The 22,297-nt window shown below is 34.3% G+C and overlaps 1 protein-coding gene across 4 annotated transcripts in view; it reads right to left on the bottom strand.

The window, feature by feature from the left end:
* Window positions 1-22,297, bottom strand: part of FCHO2 (FCH and mu domain containing endocytic adaptor 2) — a 76,524-nt gene that overhangs the window by 16,933 nt on the left and 37,294 nt on the right. For 2 of the 4 annotated variants that reach the window (XM_057363777.1, XM_057363780.1), the window contains exons 11-19: window positions 21,620-21,644; window positions 14,148-14,202; window positions 12,202-12,380; window positions 11,528-11,542; window positions 11,075-11,099; window positions 10,354-10,396; window positions 9,306-9,400; window positions 4,807-4,910; window positions 1,843-1,972 (exon numbers count right to left, since the gene is read on the bottom strand). In XM_057363777.1, coding sequence (XP_057219760.1) covers window positions 1,843-1,972; window positions 4,807-4,910; window positions 9,306-9,400; window positions 10,354-10,396; window positions 11,075-11,099; window positions 11,528-11,542; window positions 12,202-12,380; window positions 14,148-14,202; window positions 21,620-21,644 — 671 coding nt within the window. The remainder of the gene's footprint in view (window positions 1-1,842; window positions 1,973-4,806; window positions 4,911-9,305; window positions 9,401-10,353; window positions 10,397-11,074; window positions 11,100-11,527; window positions 11,543-12,201; window positions 12,381-14,147; window positions 14,203-21,619; window positions 21,645-22,297) is intronic. The other 2 variants (XM_057363778.1, XM_057363779.1) reach the window with 2 other exon arrangements.

Here is a 22,297-nt window from a genome sequence, read left to right as displayed (position 1 = left end):
AATACAGAATCATTTTTACCTACTTGTGTTAGGAGAATAAGGATTATCAAAGTAAAAATATATTCATTCTATTTGAACGAAAGTAGTAATGACAAACTGAAGAAGGAAGGCCAAGTTTCAGCTTATTTATGGAGCAGAGAAGTGGACAGACAGAAGATAACATTAAATAAAAGCAGTTATATCAAGTTTTGGCTGTTTCAGCATCATACAGCCCATTAAGTATTTGAGATTCCAAGCAACTTGTATGTGCAAGATACCAGAAATATCTGGAGAAACTTATTAGAAAAGTAAAATTTTATTAGATATAGTATATTAGGATGATTAGTTAAGACATAAATGAGCTTTGAGTACAATACCTGGTGGTGTCTCAGAAAGTTTTTCAATTGTAGAAAGATTTCGAATCAAAAGATCATCGTCTTTTACATTTAAATGAAACAAAACATTGCAAGRAAACAAAATATTTCAAGCAAAAATAGAAGTTAAAAATTAATATTTTAAAAAATACTTTGCAAATTAAATTAAGGCTAAAGAACAAAATAWACAACAATTATGCATGCCTTGAAGTTCACTCAGAAAAAAGATAATTAGAATCAATTCTCCATTATTCAGAACAAATGGGGTAAAGGGAACATTGGATTGGCCAAAAGTCAAAAGAATACAGAATGTATTGCATATATGCTCATATCAAAAGTGTTTCAGCTTTGTGCATTGTCCTTCCCATGTTCCCAGGACTATTTAATTCATACAGTCAGTGAAGATGGAACTGGCCTTATTTATTTTTCTTAGGCTGGAATAATTACCACATCAAACCTCAGTGTAAGCACACACCTCCTTACCTCCTGCCTCACCTCACAATTTCACTCTGCCACTTTTCCAACAACATTACACACGTACCCCCACAGCTGGGGATATTGGTGCTCATGCCACCAAATTTTGGTTCCTCAAACCAGGGCTGAGATCTGAGGATGTGTGCCTGGACAGATTCTGGCAATCACCRTACCAGCCGTGTTTCTGTGATGCTTCTCAGCATTTGTGAAACTGGTAGAGACTGAACTGTAGGAGCTAAGGTTGGGCAGAACTTAGTAGCTTTGCTTCTGTGCAGGGTGGAAACAACCGCCCTGCAGAACTCCCACTAGATGCACAGATGCTCTTCTGAGCTGCTGAGCCTGAGTGAGGCTTAAGCCCTGCCCTCCCCAAAATAACTAMAAAACCCAGTAACTAAAAAACCTTGAATGTCTCATTTTTATTTGTCATAATCAAATATCAAAACTGAAGGACCTTTCTTTAAAAACAAGAGAAAACATCCTGAAATTAGTGGCAACACATGAAGACTGATATGCTTTTCTTCTTAATCTTTCTTCTTTAATTGTTTTGCTTTTACTGAACACCTGCTTAGCTTACATACTTAACTAACTCAAAGGAAAAGATGTATTAGATCTATTTTTAGGAAACTGAAATTATGGAACAACAAACAAAAAAAGAACATAAAATAACTAAATTTTGTGAACATTTGTATTCATTCAAATTTTTCAGTATCCAGAAGTACTTCTGCACCTATACAATAACACCTTCTGAACAAATATATACATGATAAATGCTGTACTTGATGGATAAACATGCATACAAAGTAAGAATTTATCATTTGATCTGTAGTCTAATCTAATTTAATCCACTTTCCTGTGTCTCAGTGTCATTTAGAAGCAGGTATTGCAAAGGATGCTTGAAGTACCTGGACTCACATATGAAACACCTAACTCCAACAAATGATTCTCCTAATAGGTGCAACCTAGTGGCAGAGTTATCTTATTTCTAAAGTAAGATAAAATGGTTAATTAAACTTACCAACTGTAGGTGTGTTTGCTGCACTGAGGGAAGCAGAAGAGGATATAGAGGAAATGCTCTCTGCACGTGCCAGAGGAGCTGCTGGAGGTGGACTTGAGTTAGAGGTCAACGGAGGGCTGAATGGCCTAGGCTGAGCAAAAGAGAGTACAAGAATATAACACTAAGTGGTTTAAAAGAGATGAAAAAGAACATCGTAAATAGAAAAGTTCTTTTTTCATGCCCCAATCAATTTCATAATGTTTCTCAACATAGTTTGTTTAATGTTTCATCTACCATAGTTTTAGCATAAAACAGAGAACCTGTATTTTTGCATTATTGGAATAAATGCATTTTTTTTGACAGAAAATATTAGTCAAGTCTAATATATTTGATCATGCAGCAGCCTGTCAATAATAGCAGTATTACACAGTATCAGAAACTAAGGCTACAACCCTGTGCATGTGTGGCAAACATGGATTTAGAGAGCTAAAGCAGAGCTACTAATTAATTGGAAGTGAGAGCAGCAAAGGGCAATGAAATAGTTGTGACTGGAGAATAGGAGTGAGAGAGGAACAGGCTACAGGACCAGGGTTTTTTTAGCCTTGAGAACAGAAGCGTAAGAAGGGCTTCATTGGCAGTCTCTCACAAGGTAAAAAGGACACACACAAATGTCAGAGTCAGCCTCTTCTAAGAAATATAAGAGCTAATGAAAAGAAATTCCAGCTGTACTATCGGAAAAACCCCTTCCTGCAACCTTGTGGTGAAATCATGGGAGAGGTTGCCATATTGGCACATTGTAAAATCTCCCACTCTGGAGATCTTCAAAACTCAGCAGTTGCCTGAGCAACCTGATACAATTTTGATGTCAGACCTTTTTTGAGCAGATTGGCTTAAAAGTTTCTTCCATTTTAAATCTCTGGATTGTTTTAGGATTCACCTAACTGTTAAGGTATTTAACTGATGACCATGCTATCTGGAAGGTACTGAATCCCCTGAAGCGTCATTTTGGCAGGATAACCACAGAATCCCAGAAGATAAGGGGCTAATGTGTATGTCTGAAACACCAACAGCTGGATGGCTGTAAAGCCAATCAAAGATCGTTGGTAATAACAGACAATGATGCTGATAATGATCAATGACTGTTGATACTAATAGACAAGGCCGGCTGGTAATAACTAAAAATCATTGGTAATAACCAAGGATTATTGGTACTAACAGGTAAGGTCTGCTGGTAATTTTTAAGGATTGTTGGCCAGAACAAACTGAGAAAGAGTAAGATGTGGCCATGCAGTTGTAGACAGCACTTTTCCAGGACAAATATCCTGTTGTGGCTCCTTCAGATAAGCACAAGTACAGGTACAGCTCAAGTGCAGGAATGAGGCAGAGAAGCAGGAATGGGCTGTAGGGGGTGACCAATACCACACAAGACCCCCAAAGCCCTGGGACCCACTTGCACACAGGTCTGAAAGAAGGAACTGTGCATGGTAACTCATTTGCCTAGAAAGGGAGACACTTAGCTCCAGGATGGGGAAAACCTATCCATAAAAAGGTACCACCAACGAGCCTGAGGGATACCTCCAGTTCATCCTCAGCTGAACTTATACTGGAAACCAGGATTGGTGATCTCTTTCTCTCTCTCACTTGCTTTTCAATTAATATGTTCCCTTGTCTCTTCCTTTTTTATTCTAACTCTTTATTCAGAAGCCACCATTGTGTGCATATAGAGTAGGTCAGGGACTAACACGAATTTCCAAGTGCATAATTTAATAATAACACTTTGTGAGTTTTATGGACCCTGACTTTTGTTGTTCCTTTTGACTAGTAGCATTTGTGAATCTTGAGTGTTTCCTTTCCCCTAAGGGTGGGATGTCTCAGTAAATCTTTTTTCCCAATTCTACTGCACTTTTTGCAGAGTACGTGGCTTTGATAGAGACTACGGCAATTGTAAAAGGAGTTGACATATAACAAAGACAACTGACAACCTTGCACTTATATCCAGATAACAGTCAATTTCTGAGGCAACAATATCAAATGAATGTAGCTTTGTGCAGGATCACACAATACCAGATAAATTCTTCTCTTTAATTATGATGACATGCAGAACAGGTTTCTTGGTCTAAGAGCAATTACTACAATTTTGTATTGGAAAGAGAAAAGAATTTCAAAATTAACTCTGTTCTGATTCGACAGAAAAGCAAAACAGTTTGAAAATGTTCTGTCAGTTTTGCCAAAGCATAAGATGAGAATCATTTTTCTTCGTAAGAAGAACATGGCGAAAACATCTTACTACTTTGAAGGACACTAAGAGGATTTTACCACAGCAACATTTTTCCAAGTCAGTAAGTCAAGTGAAACATGCAGATACTAATATTTACAGARGAAATTAGGCATGGCCTGGTCTGATAGGCTGTTTGGGTATTTGCATTCTTTACCACATTCCTTATCAGCAGCTGAAACTGCAYGGCAGGCAGATGCAGGCAGTGCACAACTTCTCACTACTCACTGATGGGCAACTGCTGTGAGCTATTATCTCCCTTTTCCGAAACAAAGAGAAGCCACCAAAGGGCTACTCCTGTCAACATATTCTGAATAAATACCACTAATTTCCCACAGCTTTGGTGATATCCCTAAATCAAGGGAGGTTTGTTAATAACTTCACTAGTATTTCACATTTTGAAAACTTCAATTTTTCAATTTTATGCATGCACCATCTTTCATTATCAAGTTCTGGCTACTCAATTAAAAAACTTARTAATGTGGAAATTATATTTTGGGCCTTTGCAATTGTGTTAATAATTACTTGTTAAAGTAAGAATGCTATCATAACCTATTACCATGCCTATCTGTTAATGTTGAAAATCTGCTTATGCGATTCCTTGAACACCGGGTGGAAAGTAACTCCACTTTAACAGTGTAAGTGAATGGTGTTTCTAAAATCAAGTTAAAATGGCAAGTTAAAAAAACATAATAATAAAAAATACGTACTATTTCATTAATCCCACTAAGTTTCCCAGTAGACAGCTTTGGTCTTGAAGCAGGCCTTGGAGGGGGTACAATAGTGCCCATAGAAAGAGGAGTGGTGGGCCTCACTGAAAGAAAGCAAATTTAAGAAAATAAATATTAGAAAGATCACACTGAACATAAATATTTATTCACTTGGGTAGAATAACTGGAAGTGATTTTTCTACTAGAAATTCCTATTTTACAAGTGCCRTGTTTTAAGATTTACCACAAATCATAAGTTGTTTTAAAATAGTACCATGTGATACCCTGAAAAGTGACTCTTAAAACAGCATCATGGGCTTTCTCATTGCTCTCAAGTGATTTTTTGCCAACCACTTTTGGAAACTTGTATGTAAAAAGAATTGTCTTTGCAAATTACTTAATCTTTGAGATCTCATTGCTGTTTGACATCCCACAAAAATACATTCCCATTTCTAGAAAAGCAACACTGCATAGTTAACAGAAGCAATGCCTTTAAGTGAACTACTTGAATTTTCTTATTTCAAGCTGAATATTTGCTTCACTGTCCCAACTGGTATTAACAAGCAGTTTAGTACTTTCTAAGTAAGAGGGTGAGTTAATTTTAACATCAGTTGTGCAATAATAACAAAAACAAAAATGAGTCCAAAGCTTGCTTTTTGGAGTCAGTTATTAGCAAAGAGCAGTACAGAATGCATGCTTGGCATACCCTTATTTGTATGAGCACAAGAAGACACTAAACTATAGTCCAGTAGTGCTGAAGATGATGCAGAAGATACTTCAGCAGCAGTGCCAGTTTCTTCAATGAATAATTGTTCATGACATATAGAGTTATTGAAAAGGTCACTTTGATCCTCAGAAGCACAGCTGTTGGAAGAATTCCCAAGCAAAGCGGAAGAGGCAAGGCAGGCATTTTCAGTTTTAAAATGCAATCTTTGGGGCTCCTTCTTGTCTGTGCTTGTGTGTCTAAYTGTAAGAAGTTCATCAGCAAAGGAAATCCACTGACTCTGAGACCGTGAAAAACAGGATAAAGTACTGGTACTCCCTGATGGCGCTGCTGTGACACCAGATTTGCACAAAGTGCTAATGGTAAAGTCTGGTGAAGATGGGCTTGTAGACCCAGAATCTGTCTGGTGTCCAAGCAAAGACTGAGATATTCTACAACCAGGCAAATCAGTGGTAGATGAGGAGGAACTCCTATTGTGCTCTGTTAGGGTAGCTGAAGGAAAATGGAAGAATTGAAACTAGGACCAACAATGAAAAGATAAAAATTTCAATATTCAAAAAAGTATTCAATATCCACTGCACAGCGAATACTAGCCAGCATAAGAAACAACTGCTCTRCTTAACTAAACACACCCCCCACTTACAAATAAAAGAAAAAGCCAGTCACAGGTCATATGTACTTCCTTCATATTGCCAACTGTGTTGCTTTCCATTTTTTAGTACACAGAAAAATAATTAATTGTGTATCTCTCCACTTAAAGCTCTATTTTTAGAGCAACAACTTTCCTTATTCCTCTAATTTCCTACCTGTTATGATTTAATTTTCTCTCATCTTTGCCTTTTCCTTCTTGCATCCTACTCCATTTCTGGTTCCTCTCAGCTTTCTGCTTTTAATTTCCTTCAAAGTTATTTAATCAAACCTATCCTGTTCCTTCCAAACACTTTGATCCTCTTAGTCCTAAAATTTATAACAGGAAGATCAWACAGAATTGGCTTTCAGGTGAATAAATTAAGACAGTGAAGTCACGAGATCCAGTCTGATATTTGTTCTGTCTACATCAATCTGTTTCTAGTGAGYAATAGTACAGATGAGGCATCATCCACCTCAGGGTTTTTTCCTTTCTCATCCTATAGTCTTCAGACTGCTGAAAAAAGGAGTTTTCCAAAAGTATTCCCTGCACTTGCTGTTGCCTGTTGCTCTAGATGACAAAAGAAGCAGAAAATGCAAKGTTAGTCAATTCTCAACATCTTGCTGACTGGCAGAGCTACAAGCAACAGCAATGACAACCAAAATCAAAAAAAGGGAGAAACACATTTAAAATTCAGATCAAAAGTACAGTTGTCCTCTCTACAGTGGTCCTCTTGCCATTAAAAAAACCATTGTCTAAGTCCACCTAAATGTTACATGTTTTAACACAGCTTTCGCTTTCTAGCAGGTGTTCTAAATATCATTAAAAGGCTTAAAAATACTACTATAAATCCTATTTAATGTGGAAATGTTAAGAACTATTTTAAAAATATATATGGATGAAAATAAGGAAGACAATTAAATAGATGCATTTTTACAGTATCAAGAGCTAGCTAAAAAATGTCTGTTGTGTTTGTTCAAGATAACAGTTAGCTTCAATTTCTAATAAGGCAAAATTATTCATGGATGACCAAAGATTACTTCTGTGCTGCATAAACTACTATCTGCTCAAATACCAAGGTAGTTTAAGTGTTCAATGATTAACACAGTTATATAACAGCTAAATAAAATAGCTAAAGAAATGTTTAAACAGTAAAGTACATATGCTGTACTCCACACAACTAATGTATATAATTCAAGTTYAGGATTGAGATTTTAAAAAACTTCAAGCACCAGCTTACTATTAACCTTCAAGATGAAGACAAAAGATGGATTTCAAGGAAAATACAATCAGATCAGTTAAGCATTTTAAAAACCCTTTAGAACTAAGTTGCAAGTTAGCAAGCATTAGAACCCATTTTGAACAACAATACGACATACATTGATCCAATTGCTTTTTCCCCCAAATGAATTAGAAAATTTTTATACTTCAGAACACTTTTTATTTAACTCCACAGATTATTTCACAAATGTAAATATCTTTGTTAACTCCTACAACAAGAATCCTTGAAATAATTATTTATCAAATAAAGTTTGCCAAGGCACAGATGTATCTAAATTTGATTTATGCCCACAAGACCTTGTATTCAATTTCACTTAACTGCAGGGCTCTGTGTATAAGCCTCATGGGTACTGTAGATGACTCCCTGAGTGATACAGTTACAGAGTGTGCTGTGGATCTCTATCATTATTCATCAACTAGAGAACGCTTTCTCTACAGCTCGCTGCCAGAAGAACTCCATGAAGATTTTCTAACCTGCTTTCACATCTCATCCAGGTATAACAATAAACAACCGAATACAACAACTACCAGCACAAGAAGTTAAGTACCCTCCGCCTTTTTCTGCAGACTCTAACACCAGACCAAAGCTATCAAAACTGAGTATTTTAAGGAAGCACCTTTTCTTTTCAGAACATTCCGGTAATCTATCTCTCTCTTGAATTTATTCTTAAATGTGTTACCACACACATGTGGATTCACTAGCCAATACTATTGCCTGATTAATAAATCAGTATGAGAAAATTCTGATAAATTCTGTAAGCCAGATTTGTTAAAATCATAACCTTTAAGGAACACAAATTTGTAGTGAAAGACTAACTTCTACTTAAAACCTGAAGTGTAACAAAGCAATGCTGATTGTGGCTGAAAGAACATTACTAAAGCCAAGAAATAACACCCGTTTCTCAGAATTCTCCTATTGATATATGTAATCTTCCTTATTGTTCTTCAGTCTGCATGATCAATCACAGAAGAAAATTCCTAGAAAGCCATAACATGAACAAAGAAGTGAGGTCTATTTTTGGATATGAGTACTTATTTAAAAAAAAGATCAGTGAACACACTTCCTTTTTCAGGCATGTGGAAGGAGAAAAGTGCCTATATTAAGAGAAAATTAAGATGCTGGAGAACAGCTACACAATAGGTAGACCAAAAAGAACTCAAGAACTACTTTTTGCGAAGGCCAGGTTTCAGGAAAGCCTGCCAGTGTCCTACTGACACTAATATCCTGCAACGCAAAATTYCTATGCAACATATGCTCTCACCCTCCACCTCCCATACTACACACACTATCCTTTTCCTTGTAATATCCCTGCTTCAGGATCTCAGCTTAATTTTTGTTTCAGTCCTACCATTTTTATCCATCTCCCCTTGGATTCACATCTTCTAACTGAATCATGCTTTCCTAAAGGAAACAAGTTCCTCACAGCCAAGTGCTGCAATGCCTTCATACTACACAGCCCAAATGACTTTCCTAGAAAGAAAAAACTCATCCATATTCATTGTGCAAGTTCAGCTTGTCTCACACTTGTTGCAACAACCTCAATTTCATTTCCCAGCCTTACCAGCTGAAAAAAAGGATTACATTCTAGATGATGAACAATTTTTTGGAAAGTATGAGAATAAAAAATGCAGGAGCAAAATAAAATTTTCCTATGGTGTCTAGTGCTCCCTCTTTCCTCTTCCTTTCTAGCTTGAAAGCCTAAAACACTGCATTCTCAGCTGTGTAATACTTCCAAGACAGTATACTACTTCATAAAATTCTTTCATTTATGTGTCAAASCACATCCTCTTGCAAGAACTGAAAAAACAATACCAGAACATTGCAAAGTATATAGAGAAAACGTTTTCTACCATCAAATATTTTACCTGAGGAGGATGAGGATGCCAAGGAAGCTGAAGAGGAAGAATCAAGAGAAGTGGTGAAGAGTGGATCCCATGCCAGGAAGTCACTGTTCCCCTTTCTGTATTAAGAGTTACAATTGGAATAAAAATGGAAGATTAATTAATTCATAAAATCAAACTAAACTTCAGCAGTAGTTTGACCATGTAATAATTATAATAATCACAGAATAGATTGGCTTCAAAAGGATTTTTAAAAATCCTGGTTTAACTATGTTGACATCCACTAGACCAGATTGCTCAAAACCCCTTCCAGYCTGGTGTTGAACACTTRYGCATCTTGGACGGCCTGTTTCCATGTCTCACCACCCCCACAGTAAAGAATTTCTTTCATATGTCTATCTAAGATGACTTTTAGTTTAAAGCCACTCCTCCTAGACCCATCACTACAGGACCCTTTGGCAAGGGCAAGGGGCTACCGCGGATGCGCGTAAGTAAATGTGAGTAAGTTACTCAGTAAAATTATATAAGCCTTTGACAAATTAGTCTAGACTAGTCTTGGCATCTAAAAAGAAAATAATCAGTTAAAAGATGCAGATCAAAGAACTGATTTACACTTAAGAAGACTGCCTCAGAAAATGCCTTCGTGCAAATTCGTACGTGGGCATACTTCATAATGTCAGTTAAATGATCATAATTTTAGAGACCTACATCTTCAAATTCATTTGGTTTAGTGTACATACACACAAACAATGTACGCAGATCTGTGTAAATTTGAGGTCTGCAAACTTAAACACTGTAGAATGGAATACTCTTAGACAGAAACAAAATTTGTCTTATTTAAAACATTGTGTGGSCATGTAATTATAAAACTCAACTGAGACAGATCACAATAAAGCAAATGTATTAGAAGGGACAATGAATGTATGCATTGATACACTTAGTCTTATAATGCAGTAGAGGTACAACTTAAAATAGGACTCAGCTGTCATTTCCAATGAGTTTCTGAGTATTAGAAAAATAAGAATAAATTCCTGCAAAACTGCATTTGATAGAATTTTAACTTTGAACTTACTCATTAGTTGCAGCAGAGAGTTTTGATTTTGTTAACTCTTCACCTAAGAAAACAACAGTATTATCACTAAGTGTGAAATACAAAATAAAAACTTCATTTTCATTATAAAAGGAGAGTTAATATTAATGCTGGCCATTCAAACTATTATTAAAATAGAAATTAATGAAAATGTATTATTTCTGATAATTTACCTTCAGATATTCCTGAAATACGAGAAGATGASAGAGAGCAATGCATTTCAAGAAGTGTTGTTTATCAGAATTTGTTTTCTTGAATTATATTGCTTACATCAATACTGTTCTTGAGCAAATCTGGCCTGGTTTCCCATTGAAAAAAACCTCTACAGGATAGAAGCTAATGCTCTGTYCATTATCCACTATCTGTACATGTATATTTTATATCATACACACCGTGTGCTTTACCAGTTTGTGGATCATATAAATTTGAATGGGTGGAAGGGTTTCAGGAGCTTGCATAGGAGTTTTTCCCATGGGGTAACCCCTTTGGTATCTAGGTGTGTTCCTCAGAGACAGGTTCATCTGGTCCCCACAATGGGGAATAGCCAAGTTTATAGATAAGGAGGAGGAATATAAAACTGACAGGAAAAACATTTTGTTCCATTTAAAATGCAGATATTAAATAAGTTTTTATCTCTGACAATTAAAAAGAAATTAATTTTCATTCTATGTTGAAAAACCAACATTATAAGATTCACACTTACTGGATGAATTTTGATTCATTTGTGCCTAAAATAGGAAAGAAAAGATAAGGAATAAATTCTTCTACTGTCAAATAAAGCAGTATTTAATAGTCCCAATGCCCTTATTTCCACTTAAATTCCTATGAGATATTTTGCTTTCAAAGCCAAGCAAAACATTATGAGCTTGCCAAAGACCACAGAACATGAGCCTGGACAGAGCAACCAGAGCACATCTGCCACACCAGTTTGAAAACACAGAAATAAATACTGTGTTTAGAGTTGTAAAGCTGACAAAGGGATCAGCATTTGTAAATCTCTTTACTKGCTGAGGCAATGAAATTAAACAGCTTAGATATGTATCACATGGTATATATTAAAAGAAATATTCCTCATGTCATCCCAACAACTCCCCTCACATACTACACTTACTTGGTTTTAATTAAAAATGTGAATAAAAAGCCATTCTCTACTTACAGGACTGTGTCTCTGCTTTCAAAATGTGGTAAGGAAAAAAAGAGAAAAATTATTATTTTAATCTGTTATGTGCACTATTTCCCTTAAAATCAGAACCAGTCTTRCTCTGATCTGATCTGAATATTGTACTAGCATACCTTAATATTATTTATCGTCTCATGATATAAAGGATTATTTTGTGAATTAGCAGGATACATCAATAAAGCTGCATTACAAATGTTACATGTATCCTGATTATATGACCTGTTTCAAGAGACATGTATGTTATTAAAAACAAATCAGAAAATTATGTTAAAAGCCAAGTCTAAGCTAAGTCTAAGATGTAACTGAATGTCTTGTGGTGGCAACAGCACAAAGACAAGAAATTAGCACTCAAAAGTCTTTTAGGAAAGTTTAAATATGAGAAAAGTACTTAATGTTATATTGCAATATGAAAGTGCAATATAAATATATTGCAATATAAAGTGTATCAAAAATGACCTAATGCACAAGAAGAAGAATCACTGAACCTGAAACAAACTCTGAACACTGTATGTTTAAACTACAGATGCTTTAGCAATTTCTACACATTAAAAACGTGTGTATATGTGTGGATATAAAATTTTAAAAAGGAGAAAAACACCCCAAAGCAACAACAAAAAAAACCAACCCAAAACACAAGGAACAAAACTTACAGATRTTGCTGGAGAAAGAGTGATGTTCCCTATAGATACTTTTAATTCATCCAAAGAAGGCATAGTGTATTGAGAGCTGTTATTTGGCTGGACAGGTTTTATTTCCACATGGAACCTCCTGGGTTCATCATCTTCAGAGTCAGAATCACTGGATGAATAGAAATGGTTCTCTTTGGTATGTTTTTCTCAGTTAAGGTAGAAATACCTCAAATTCATCTGTTCAATCTACTTCATAATTATACTCCATAAAATACTCATTTTAAGTGACCTCTTTGTGTTCTTACACAGATGCTTCACATACATCCACAGTCCAAAATCCACAACTCAGAATTAAAAAGTAGGGGTTTATTCCATTTATCTTCATAATGATGACTATGTTCAGAAAAAACATGTCATATAACTGAAAAATGGCAGTAGCTGTCATATAGCTGAACAACTGCATATTTGAAGGCATGAGGTTAACATTCCAAAGTAGCAACACATCTGCATGTTAAAATTATAATTTGCAAGACTCCACCAGGGATTCTAACTGATGTATGAAAAATGTTGAAATTTAAACAAAGTGAAGAAAAGCCTAGGTTCTTTAAAGATCAGTGAAATATCCATGGTTCTTGTAAAGTGCTTTGTTAATACAGATTTAAGTCAGACTTATTGATTGTCATTATAATAAAACAATGCCCTCCAACCAATTATCTTGGAAGTTCCCATCAACACCATAAATATCCACACCTAGAGGCTAAGGGGGAAAAAGAAGAAGGGAGCTGATAAGTTCCTGAAGCTGGTCAAGATTTTCAGAAGCTTAAGTACTGCCTCATGACAGATGGCAAATAACTGGTATTTTTCACTGAATGTATGACTTTTCTCTTATTTCACAACAAAAAGAGAAAATCCAGATGAATCATTCAGCACAAGCAGGAATGTTGTTCCCTTGCCTCTCCCTTTCAGAAATACATAGAAAGCATGAAATAATACTGCTCCCAGAACTGGATAAAAGTTTGTCATTCTTGTATTGGTTTTGTAAACAGCAGATAACACTAACTGATTTTATTGCTACTGGATTCTTCCATGTGGTCATTAGAGTGATATTCTGCAAGSCTGATGAAAACAAAGAAGTATGGATGATGAACTGGCCCACTGTAATGAACTGTTAATTGCATAGAAGTTTTTGCAATTTAAGGTAATTGCACAGCCTAAGTTCACCTTTTATCTGCCATATCCAGAAAATTCAGTGAATACATTTCCAAAARTTGGCTATCTTACTATTATACTATGCTTGCTTAGATCTATGGTAATTATTCTCAGCTCTTTAGCACAGCTTTCTCTGATGCTAGGGAAAAAAGTGGACAAGAATTTTCCTCCAAAGATACAGTGGAACAGCAGAGAAAAATACTGAGCCTGCACAAAGGTGACTCATATCAAAACCTATTCCATATATGAAAGCTATTATTAAAAGCATAGTAAGCTAAAAGCACTGATTGGAAACAACATGTGGTTAATGACTTCATTAAGTAACAGAAATTCTATTTCWGCACTGCTGGAGCTCCCAATCATCTTAATCATGCTACCAAAAAAAAGGGAGGGTGAAGGTAAAGAACAGACAACCACTCCATACACTTAAAAAACTTTACTTTATAAAATCTTGGAGAGCTTTTCAAGGAGATCTGCATGAAAGTTTTTTATTCTGGCTTGTTTTTTCCTTTTTATTTTTCATTATCCTTTCAAAGTTCCCATGAGACCTGATTTAATCTAATCTTTAACACTTTCACACACACAACATCTAAGAAAACACTTGGTTTATTTTSCAAAAGCTATGAATGTAAGAACACAAGGTTGCAACATATGTATAAATGTCATTCAGCTTCCTTAACTCTTTAGTAARTACTTCCTGTCTCCAAAGAATTGTAGTAGCATCAAATACTTTGGCACAATAATAGTAAAAAGGATATCCTGTGTTGCTTCTGGTTTAATGCTGTATCCTTCATCATCTACATCAGGGAAGTTCTAAAAACAATAACAAAAATTATGCTATTGACAAATTACTAAAAAAACCCCATGTAATTCTTATATCAGACTCAATTTTACATCATTGGCAAATTAAATTTACAACAACTCATGGAAGTTATTTTTATTCAACATTGTTAGTTACCCAAAGTTATGATCTGTAATTCAGAAGTTGTGKGACAAGATACCTCAGCACAAAATTTAACAAAGCAAGCTCTAAATTTCCTATGAAAACTGGCAAGTTTGAAAAGCATCTGCTTTTACTAATACTCTATGAAAAAGGTTAAAAAATAACATTATTTTAGCTTTAGTACAGTGTTAAATCAGGCTACAATTCACTTGGCCCCAGAAAATTTTCCCAAATTTTACTGCTCTCAGCTAAGACACTAGACGTTCTGATAGTGCAGATGCAAAACCTTTCCCAAGTACTAGTCAATATTTAAGTATGCAAGTTAAAGCACAGGTTGCAACTTCTACTCCCCCTAGAAAAGGCAGCATGCCTGCATCATTGCTTCAGACAAAAATATCCACATCACAAGTGCTCAAAATTTAGTTCCAAAGTTCTCCTTTACACATTATCAGCACCATCCTCGACCTTCAAAGCCAGTAAGCATCTGTGAATTTAAGAGTAATTCTGTTTTTTATTTCTTGCAGGCAATTAAACACAAATTATGAGAATAATGTTAAAATAATTTAGAATGCTCAGCTAAGCATATAGTTTCATTAAGAAAACTTCACAGCTGAGAAAAACAAATCTCTAAGATAATCTAAATTTTAAAAATGCACAAAACCCCACATCCTGTGCATTACATATACAGGATAAACATGGATATGTAGATATTTTCCCCACTGAGAATCAATCCACTCACAACCTTTGTATGCATAGGCATATGTCTGTGAAGTGTGTAATGTCTCAGTAAGTACATTACAAGGTGCTTTCAAAATGTAGTGATTTCAGCAGTTATTGGTATRAGTCTTTTTATATTTAAATTTATGTGATTTATTCTAGTGTAGCAATCAGTTTATTACCATCAGTTTATASTGTATCAATTATCAGTTTCTAGTGTAGGAATCAGTTTATTACCAGAAAACAGGTACTGGGAGGTAATTTCACCAACAGATATGTATACACATTATGGCCAAAATATAATTTGTTAGAAGTCATGAGATATAACAAAATGACTTACACTGGTGATTTCAAGTGGACAACCAAGAAACCTCATGACTTCAGCTAAAATATGAAGTCAAGTTTAAAGAGAGTATCTCTGAATAGCTTTTGAATTACAGAAGAMAAACATGAAAATCATTAAAATGGAGTTGTTATCCATCTGTTTCTTTTACAGGTATCACAAATAGGATGTCTGAAATTTACTAAGGAAGATTCTGCTCTGTACATCTCCCTAAACCTAGCACTTCTAAATTAAATGGAATTTACACATAGCTCGAACTTTCTGCTAAATAAAGTATAAGAAAAACTGTCCTGTACAAATGTAAGACTGCACCAAATTAAATACTATCATCAAACTAATACCAAAAAAAAACATTTGAGATCTAACCTTAAAATACAGAACATATAGATGCAATTTCTTGAATATTTGTAAGAGGTAGATTTCACRGCTATTTGATTAATAAGTAAATAAGAACAAAAAAAAAAACCAATAAGAGTACAATAACATGGTCCAATACTTTAGCTCCACTTGCTCAAATCAGGCTTCTTAGCTATGCTTGACCTCAGGCTTATCTTGTTTATATACCAAAAATCACTAATGAAAATTGACATCAAAGTAAACAGAACAAAAACATATAGCTACAGGGTAGGTATATTTCTTGTAATACTGCAAATTTTGAATTCTGAAATTATTTTAGTTGTCAGACTAGGTAATTTTCCATAGATCAGGATCATTCATGTTTAAGATGAATTGAAAATCAATAAAAATCTTTTAACATACAATATTTAGTTTTTCTTACAGCTGGACCACATATGTAAAGAATATTATTACTGAGCTGACAAAACATGCACAACATAGCTGGCAAAACTGATTATTTTAATATAAAATTGTGAGTCAATTTCATTTGTAGAAGTTATTYCCATTGCATTATTTCTAATTTACTGAATAATCTCTAGGATGAAGTAAGTCCTTAGAAAGCACTAAAGTCTTATAGAGTATTTAACTTTCTTTCTTAACACTTTCATGATAATTATTTTTGGTCTTACTKGAATCATCTCCTCTTCTATAGAAACAGCCCTTTATCATGCAGTCTGTTTTCACAGCTTCATTTACATAACAGAGATGGATATTTTACAGTATAAGTTGTGTCCTTTTTCAGCTGGTCTATGTTRCCACTTTTTTTTCTAACCCTGTATAGAAAAAATTAACTTCTATATCTTTTTCTGTATCTAAAATGTAAATATATGTATTTTTAAACATCTGACTCTACACAGCATATAGTCATAAATCATTTGCTTTGTATTTCCAACCTTGTCAATAATTCAGATCAATCTTGTGCCAATTTATTATCATTTTACCACCTGCTTTAATTAATGAGATACTAAATTTTTATTTTTGTGTAAATCAACATAAGAAATGGGTGGAAGAGATACCTGATATACTTTTGCATAGAAAAGGCAAATTTTGTCACATACAAGCAAAATGCTACCTCACAACCTTAAAAGTAATATTTTCAAAATATTCTTCTCAATATTTTGAAAGGTTGATCCAATTAATGTTCTGCTTTCTGAAATATCAACATTTTATTTGCAAATCTACATTTAATAACACTGGTAGATAACACAAAACTTGACAGAGACCAGTACCCATGAATCTGATGTTAATGAAGGATTTACATCTATTTGACTAGTTTTTACTACCTTCTCCACACTCCTGCAGTTAAGGAACTATATATTATGTCAGGGATAACATGCGTCTTAAGTATCAGGCACAGAATACCAAGCAGATTTTATCTGCTGATCAGAGGTTAAGTTTACCACCTACATGTATATATGTATAATTGCTGAACTTCGACACACAWGATGGTGATCTTTGCAAACTTTGACCTTTGGGAAGAGTTGTTATTAATATCATAGGGATGAAGGTCTGGTTTAGCCCCCTACACAAACGTGTGTAGTGATCTTTTCAGTCAAAAAACTCCCAAACTCATTTTACATGTGAATTGAACTCTGCAGAAGTAACTGGAAAGGTGGACTTCCAGGAAGCTTTTCTGAGATTCTGTTAAGCAGTTAAATGTAGATGTAAAAGCCACAGTTTTCCCTGTTTGCAGATGTAATACAACATATTAACTCGGGTCTTACATAGCTTTAAACATACACCAGAAACTTGGGTCTTATAACTGCCTTTGCCTTAGTGTATTCTACAAGCTTTCAGATGTGAATGATTTTTCAAAGAAATCATAAGGCCTTAATAAAATAAAATTGCCTACATAAAAAGCTTGAGGACCAAGTATTCTAGTGAAAAAAAAAAATATTAAATATTTTTTGAGTTTTCGTAAATAATTTATTTCAGTTTCCTTGCTCTATCCCATCTGTCATCCAAAAGCCATGGAAGAAGCTACATCATTACCATGTCATTAATGTCTAAGGGCTACACACAAAGGATAAGGGAGGAACATATGGAGCACAGTGCAGTCTAGCTACTCCGTTTGGTCCTTCCTCCCTAAACACTAGTGCTGCTGACAGGCTGGKCATCAGTTGAGAAGGAAAGAACCTTCACCATGCTCCAGTTCGATTTCACTGTATTTTCTCATCTCCCGGGATAACTACAGTTATCAGAGTTCCTTATCAAGTTTTCCTGAGGGCATGCTTCAAGATGCAGAACAGAGCAGCTGAACGGCTCACTCTATTTTTTTCTGCCAGAACTCAACTGACTTTCTGTAATCCAGATGAGGACTCTAAGTAAGCAGCTGAAGCTCATAGGATGGAACAAGAGAACAAAAAACCTCTCCACTTTTGACATATTTGAGATGTAAATTTGACTCTGGTATATCCTTAGGTTAATACAGAAGCATATTATTGGCCTCCTCTCCTTAGGGTGCCTATTAACCCAAAAGACACAGAAGAAGAGAGGAGACAGTCAGTTTCTCCCATTGTTAGAAATGCAGAAAGAAAGAAAAATGGGTATTCAAAGTACCCGTCTTCTGCCATGACTAGAAAGCCTTGTCTTCAGTGTCAATAGCAGCTATAGAAAATATTCCAGAACTAAATGCCGTAAAAAGCAAATCGTGAAAAATATTTGAATTTCACTAGATAAAAGGTTACACTTGTGCTCCATTTCTAAGAATTTGGTGGTTCCAAATTCAACCAGTCTCCATCAATAAAAATGGTCTATAATTCTATACAACCATAATTAAGCTACWCTCACATGTAAAGACGTTAATGAAAAGTTTTGGATGCCTTGATATGTGTTTGCATTTCAGTTTCCAATGAAAAAAAACCTTCCAGCATTATGTTCTGTACATCTGTGACTCTCTTCTTAATTACTTTTTGAACTTACTAGACAATTTCAAATGGATTTGACAGAYAGAATAGAGAACTCAAAGATAATTACATTACTACAGTCTTCATGAAAATAGGCAGTCAAGTAGAAGAAGGAGATCAGCAAGCATTTCAGCCAAGGACAGGGTTGCAATCCTAATTCAGATTTCACTACACACAAGTGGAACCTTGTAAATGATTTCCCCCCCAAAAAGAAGTTTCTTTTAGACCTCCTGTCTTCCTAGAGACCGTCCTAGAGACGTGGCAAACTCATGGGAAACAAGACAATTAGTTCAGCCTTTAGAAAAACTTTCTAAGGCAAAACCCCCATAGAGCGTCAGCCTTCAGCTACTATCCCTTTCCAGGGTAGACACTGTCTACTACAAACATTCTTATTTCTCAAGGTTTACCTTAATGGAAGTAACATATATACTGACATATAAAAAAACAATCAATTTTGAATCTCATGCAATACTGTCACCTCTACTTAAACAGAGAATGCTGATTGAAGTAGTCAACCTTTTTAACAAATACCAGTTCTCAGTCCACAGCTGCCTACTCATAAGCACACAAAAACCTCTTACAGCAGTTACAAAAAATACTTACAGGAATTAAATTTTATGAATTTATTTTCCAGTATATAAAATCTGGCAGCKACAAAAAGGATGGCATAAGCAGATCTGGTTTATCACAGATAAATCTGAGAATTTCCATTTTGGGATAAAAGACATTTTTTAGGACCTTCTAATTGTTTTGAGAATACAAGTTTGATACACTGCATTAAACATTTTGGACTAGYGAGAAAGTCTTCATGTTATTGACTACATAGTATGTTCAAAGATCCACAGTAGCATGTAGAACAGGTAGATAATGTATAGAAGTCAGTCCTTACAAGATCCTTAACTTGAAAATTTTTGATCTTTTTACCTTGGTGCTTATATTTATATCTAATTGTATAACGCTTATCTCTTACATTTCTTTMACACCATTAAAATTCTTGACAAATTAACAAAAGCCACTTCTAAAAAAAARTGGTCATGTTAATCATATATGTGCCGGACATGTTTTCTAGGAAAGATCGAAATGGACTAMAATAATAACTGAGACATCTTGAGTTGAATTTTCTGAAAGTCTGTTCATCAGTATTACCTAGCTATTAAACACAAATTACAATTGCTTTTTTTTTGTTTGTTTATTAATAGTTTCCGAAGTTCAATTTCTGAAATGTGTAATTTACTGCAAAGATCCATACAAAACAAATCCCCCTACAGATAATACAGACAACTTAAAACTATTTAGATCAGATTTGAAAAATTAAACAGAAAGGCAAACTAAAAGCAAAAKTTAAGAAAAATGAAAAACATTTGAAATGAGACCTTTCAGAAAAGGACTCCAAGCTTAACATATAAAAGAACTCTGGATTGCTTGCTTGTGAGGGACAAAATGAATCTCATACATGGTATGTCTCATCATTTTTTTCACTGGAATTACAGTAACGACTTCTGCTATTAAAGCATTCTATCACTATACAGAATACTACTGTTCTTTGTAAAAAGCAAGAAGAAATCATAGACCAAATTTTAAATTCCAAATGAAGCCACAAAATGTTGAGTAGGTAAAAAAATACAACAATTAAAATATCAACAATTAAACTAGATGATCATATGGTGTGCATCACACTGCCAGAAAGAATGTCAAACCAATTTATAGTTGAAATTTTTCAACTAATTATTTTCAAAAAACATGGAGACCAAAATAAGCAAAGAAAATTAACATTAAAAGTCATATCCAGTCGCTGTTCACTCCAGTGACACAACCTGAATGTCAAATGACTTTACTTCCATGAAAATTATGATAATTCTACAGTAACTTTCTTTTAAATGTAGCCAAGTAAAGAAATTTGCTGTAAGTCAAGATCACTGCACAGTATAGAATAAGTCTCTTGGCATGCATTACACATCTGTTCTTATACATATAGTTCTATTATGTGGTAACACTCACTTTTCCCCATTTAGAAAAATGGTTCTACTAGATGTTTCAAATCAAGTTTGYCCATACAAGTTTTAATATTAGGTACTAAAACATCCCAGTTGCCAAATAAAAATAAGAAAATCCACAAAATAAGTGAGCTTGAAAACTTACATACTGCAATAAAATTGGCATCTAAATAAATGAACTAAAAACAATTTAGTCTACAGAAAATCACTTACTCTGTAAATTTTTCCCTAATAYAGCTATAGGGATATATAATATAGTAATATATAACAATCCTTGTTATATATTAATCCAAGAAAATATACGTTTGTACAAAAAGAAAAGACTAAAATAAGGAAATAAAAAAATCATTAACATACCAATTTAATCTGCAATGGTCACCAGAATAAACTTGAAACTATTTTAAGACATATCACAGATCTAACTAACAGTAATGAAAACCTCACCATTAATAAAGTACATCTAGAAACAGTGCATTTAAAGCCATATTTTATAAAGCATATTGCTACGTCCTATTGCAGTGGTAAAGCAGAATCCCATCCATATTAGAAAGATTTCCCAAAAGAAACAGTAGTAWGCAGAACAATATGACAATACAAAGTTGTCCACAATAAAGTAAAGCTTTTTCTGACTTAGAATCTATTAGCCAAGGAAGTTAAACTATTAAATGAAAAATAAAGTAACATATACTTGAAATAAAAAAACCTTACTTAAAATCTAAATKTGTTACAAAGCAAAAACATTTTACTGACACTTGTTTGTATATACTGCTGAAGATCATGTACTGAACAAAATTAACACTTCAAGTATGCTATAATACTAAATCCTCTACCAGATAAATCATATATTGCAGGAACTGTACATAAGTTTCAGCAGATTGTAGGGCTTGATAGTATTAGCATATGCATTTATTTTGGAAATAAATCTACTTACAACTGAGTCTGCATCTGGACACTCCCTAATAAAAAAAAAAGAAAATTCGCAATTATGAAATGCACAAATCATTTTATCAATACAATTTTTCCTTAAATATTTTCAATTAATTTGAAACAATGCACTTGACCATTTTGCCTCTCAGACTCTTAAATCGTTACTTTAAATAATCCACGTTTAATTTAATGAGAYTTAAATAGAAGCTGACTGTTTATGTTTAAAACACTGCAGAAGAAAAGCTCAAAGGAAATAATGAAAAATCAATCTCACGTGTTAGTTAAAAGAATTAAATACTAATTCTTTCATATTAATATAAAAGTTAATAACAAAAAATAAAGGAAAGTGAGGACTACCACACTGTATTCTGAGTGAATATATTTGAAGATTCAGGTCTTAGTGGTTGATGTGTGGTTGTGTAAGTAGAAGTCACCAATCCTAATTAAATAGTCCACATGCAATTGCAAGCATTTCAGTCRAAAAACAATTTTCAAAGAAATTAGGATTATCTTTGAAAAACAATTTTCAAAGAAATTAGGATTATCTTTAGGGAACGTTTTTAGAGTTTCATTCTTGTTTCATGTGTGTCAAGCACAGCTGCAGTCAAGTACCAGAAGATGCTGAACAAGATAACTGACCCTAATACCCTCCTAATAAGCACTTAACAAAATATAAAAAAGT

Source organism: Malurus melanocephalus, unplaced genomic scaffold (genome assembly GCF_030028575.1).
Source record: "Malurus melanocephalus ecotype Western Australia unplaced genomic scaffold, MMel_1.1 scaffold_31, whole genome shotgun sequence".
In the NCBI taxonomy this organism is placed as follows: Eukaryota; Metazoa; Chordata; class Aves; order Passeriformes; family Maluridae; genus Malurus; species Malurus melanocephalus.
This window is presented reverse-complemented; position numbering and strand designations above follow the sequence as displayed.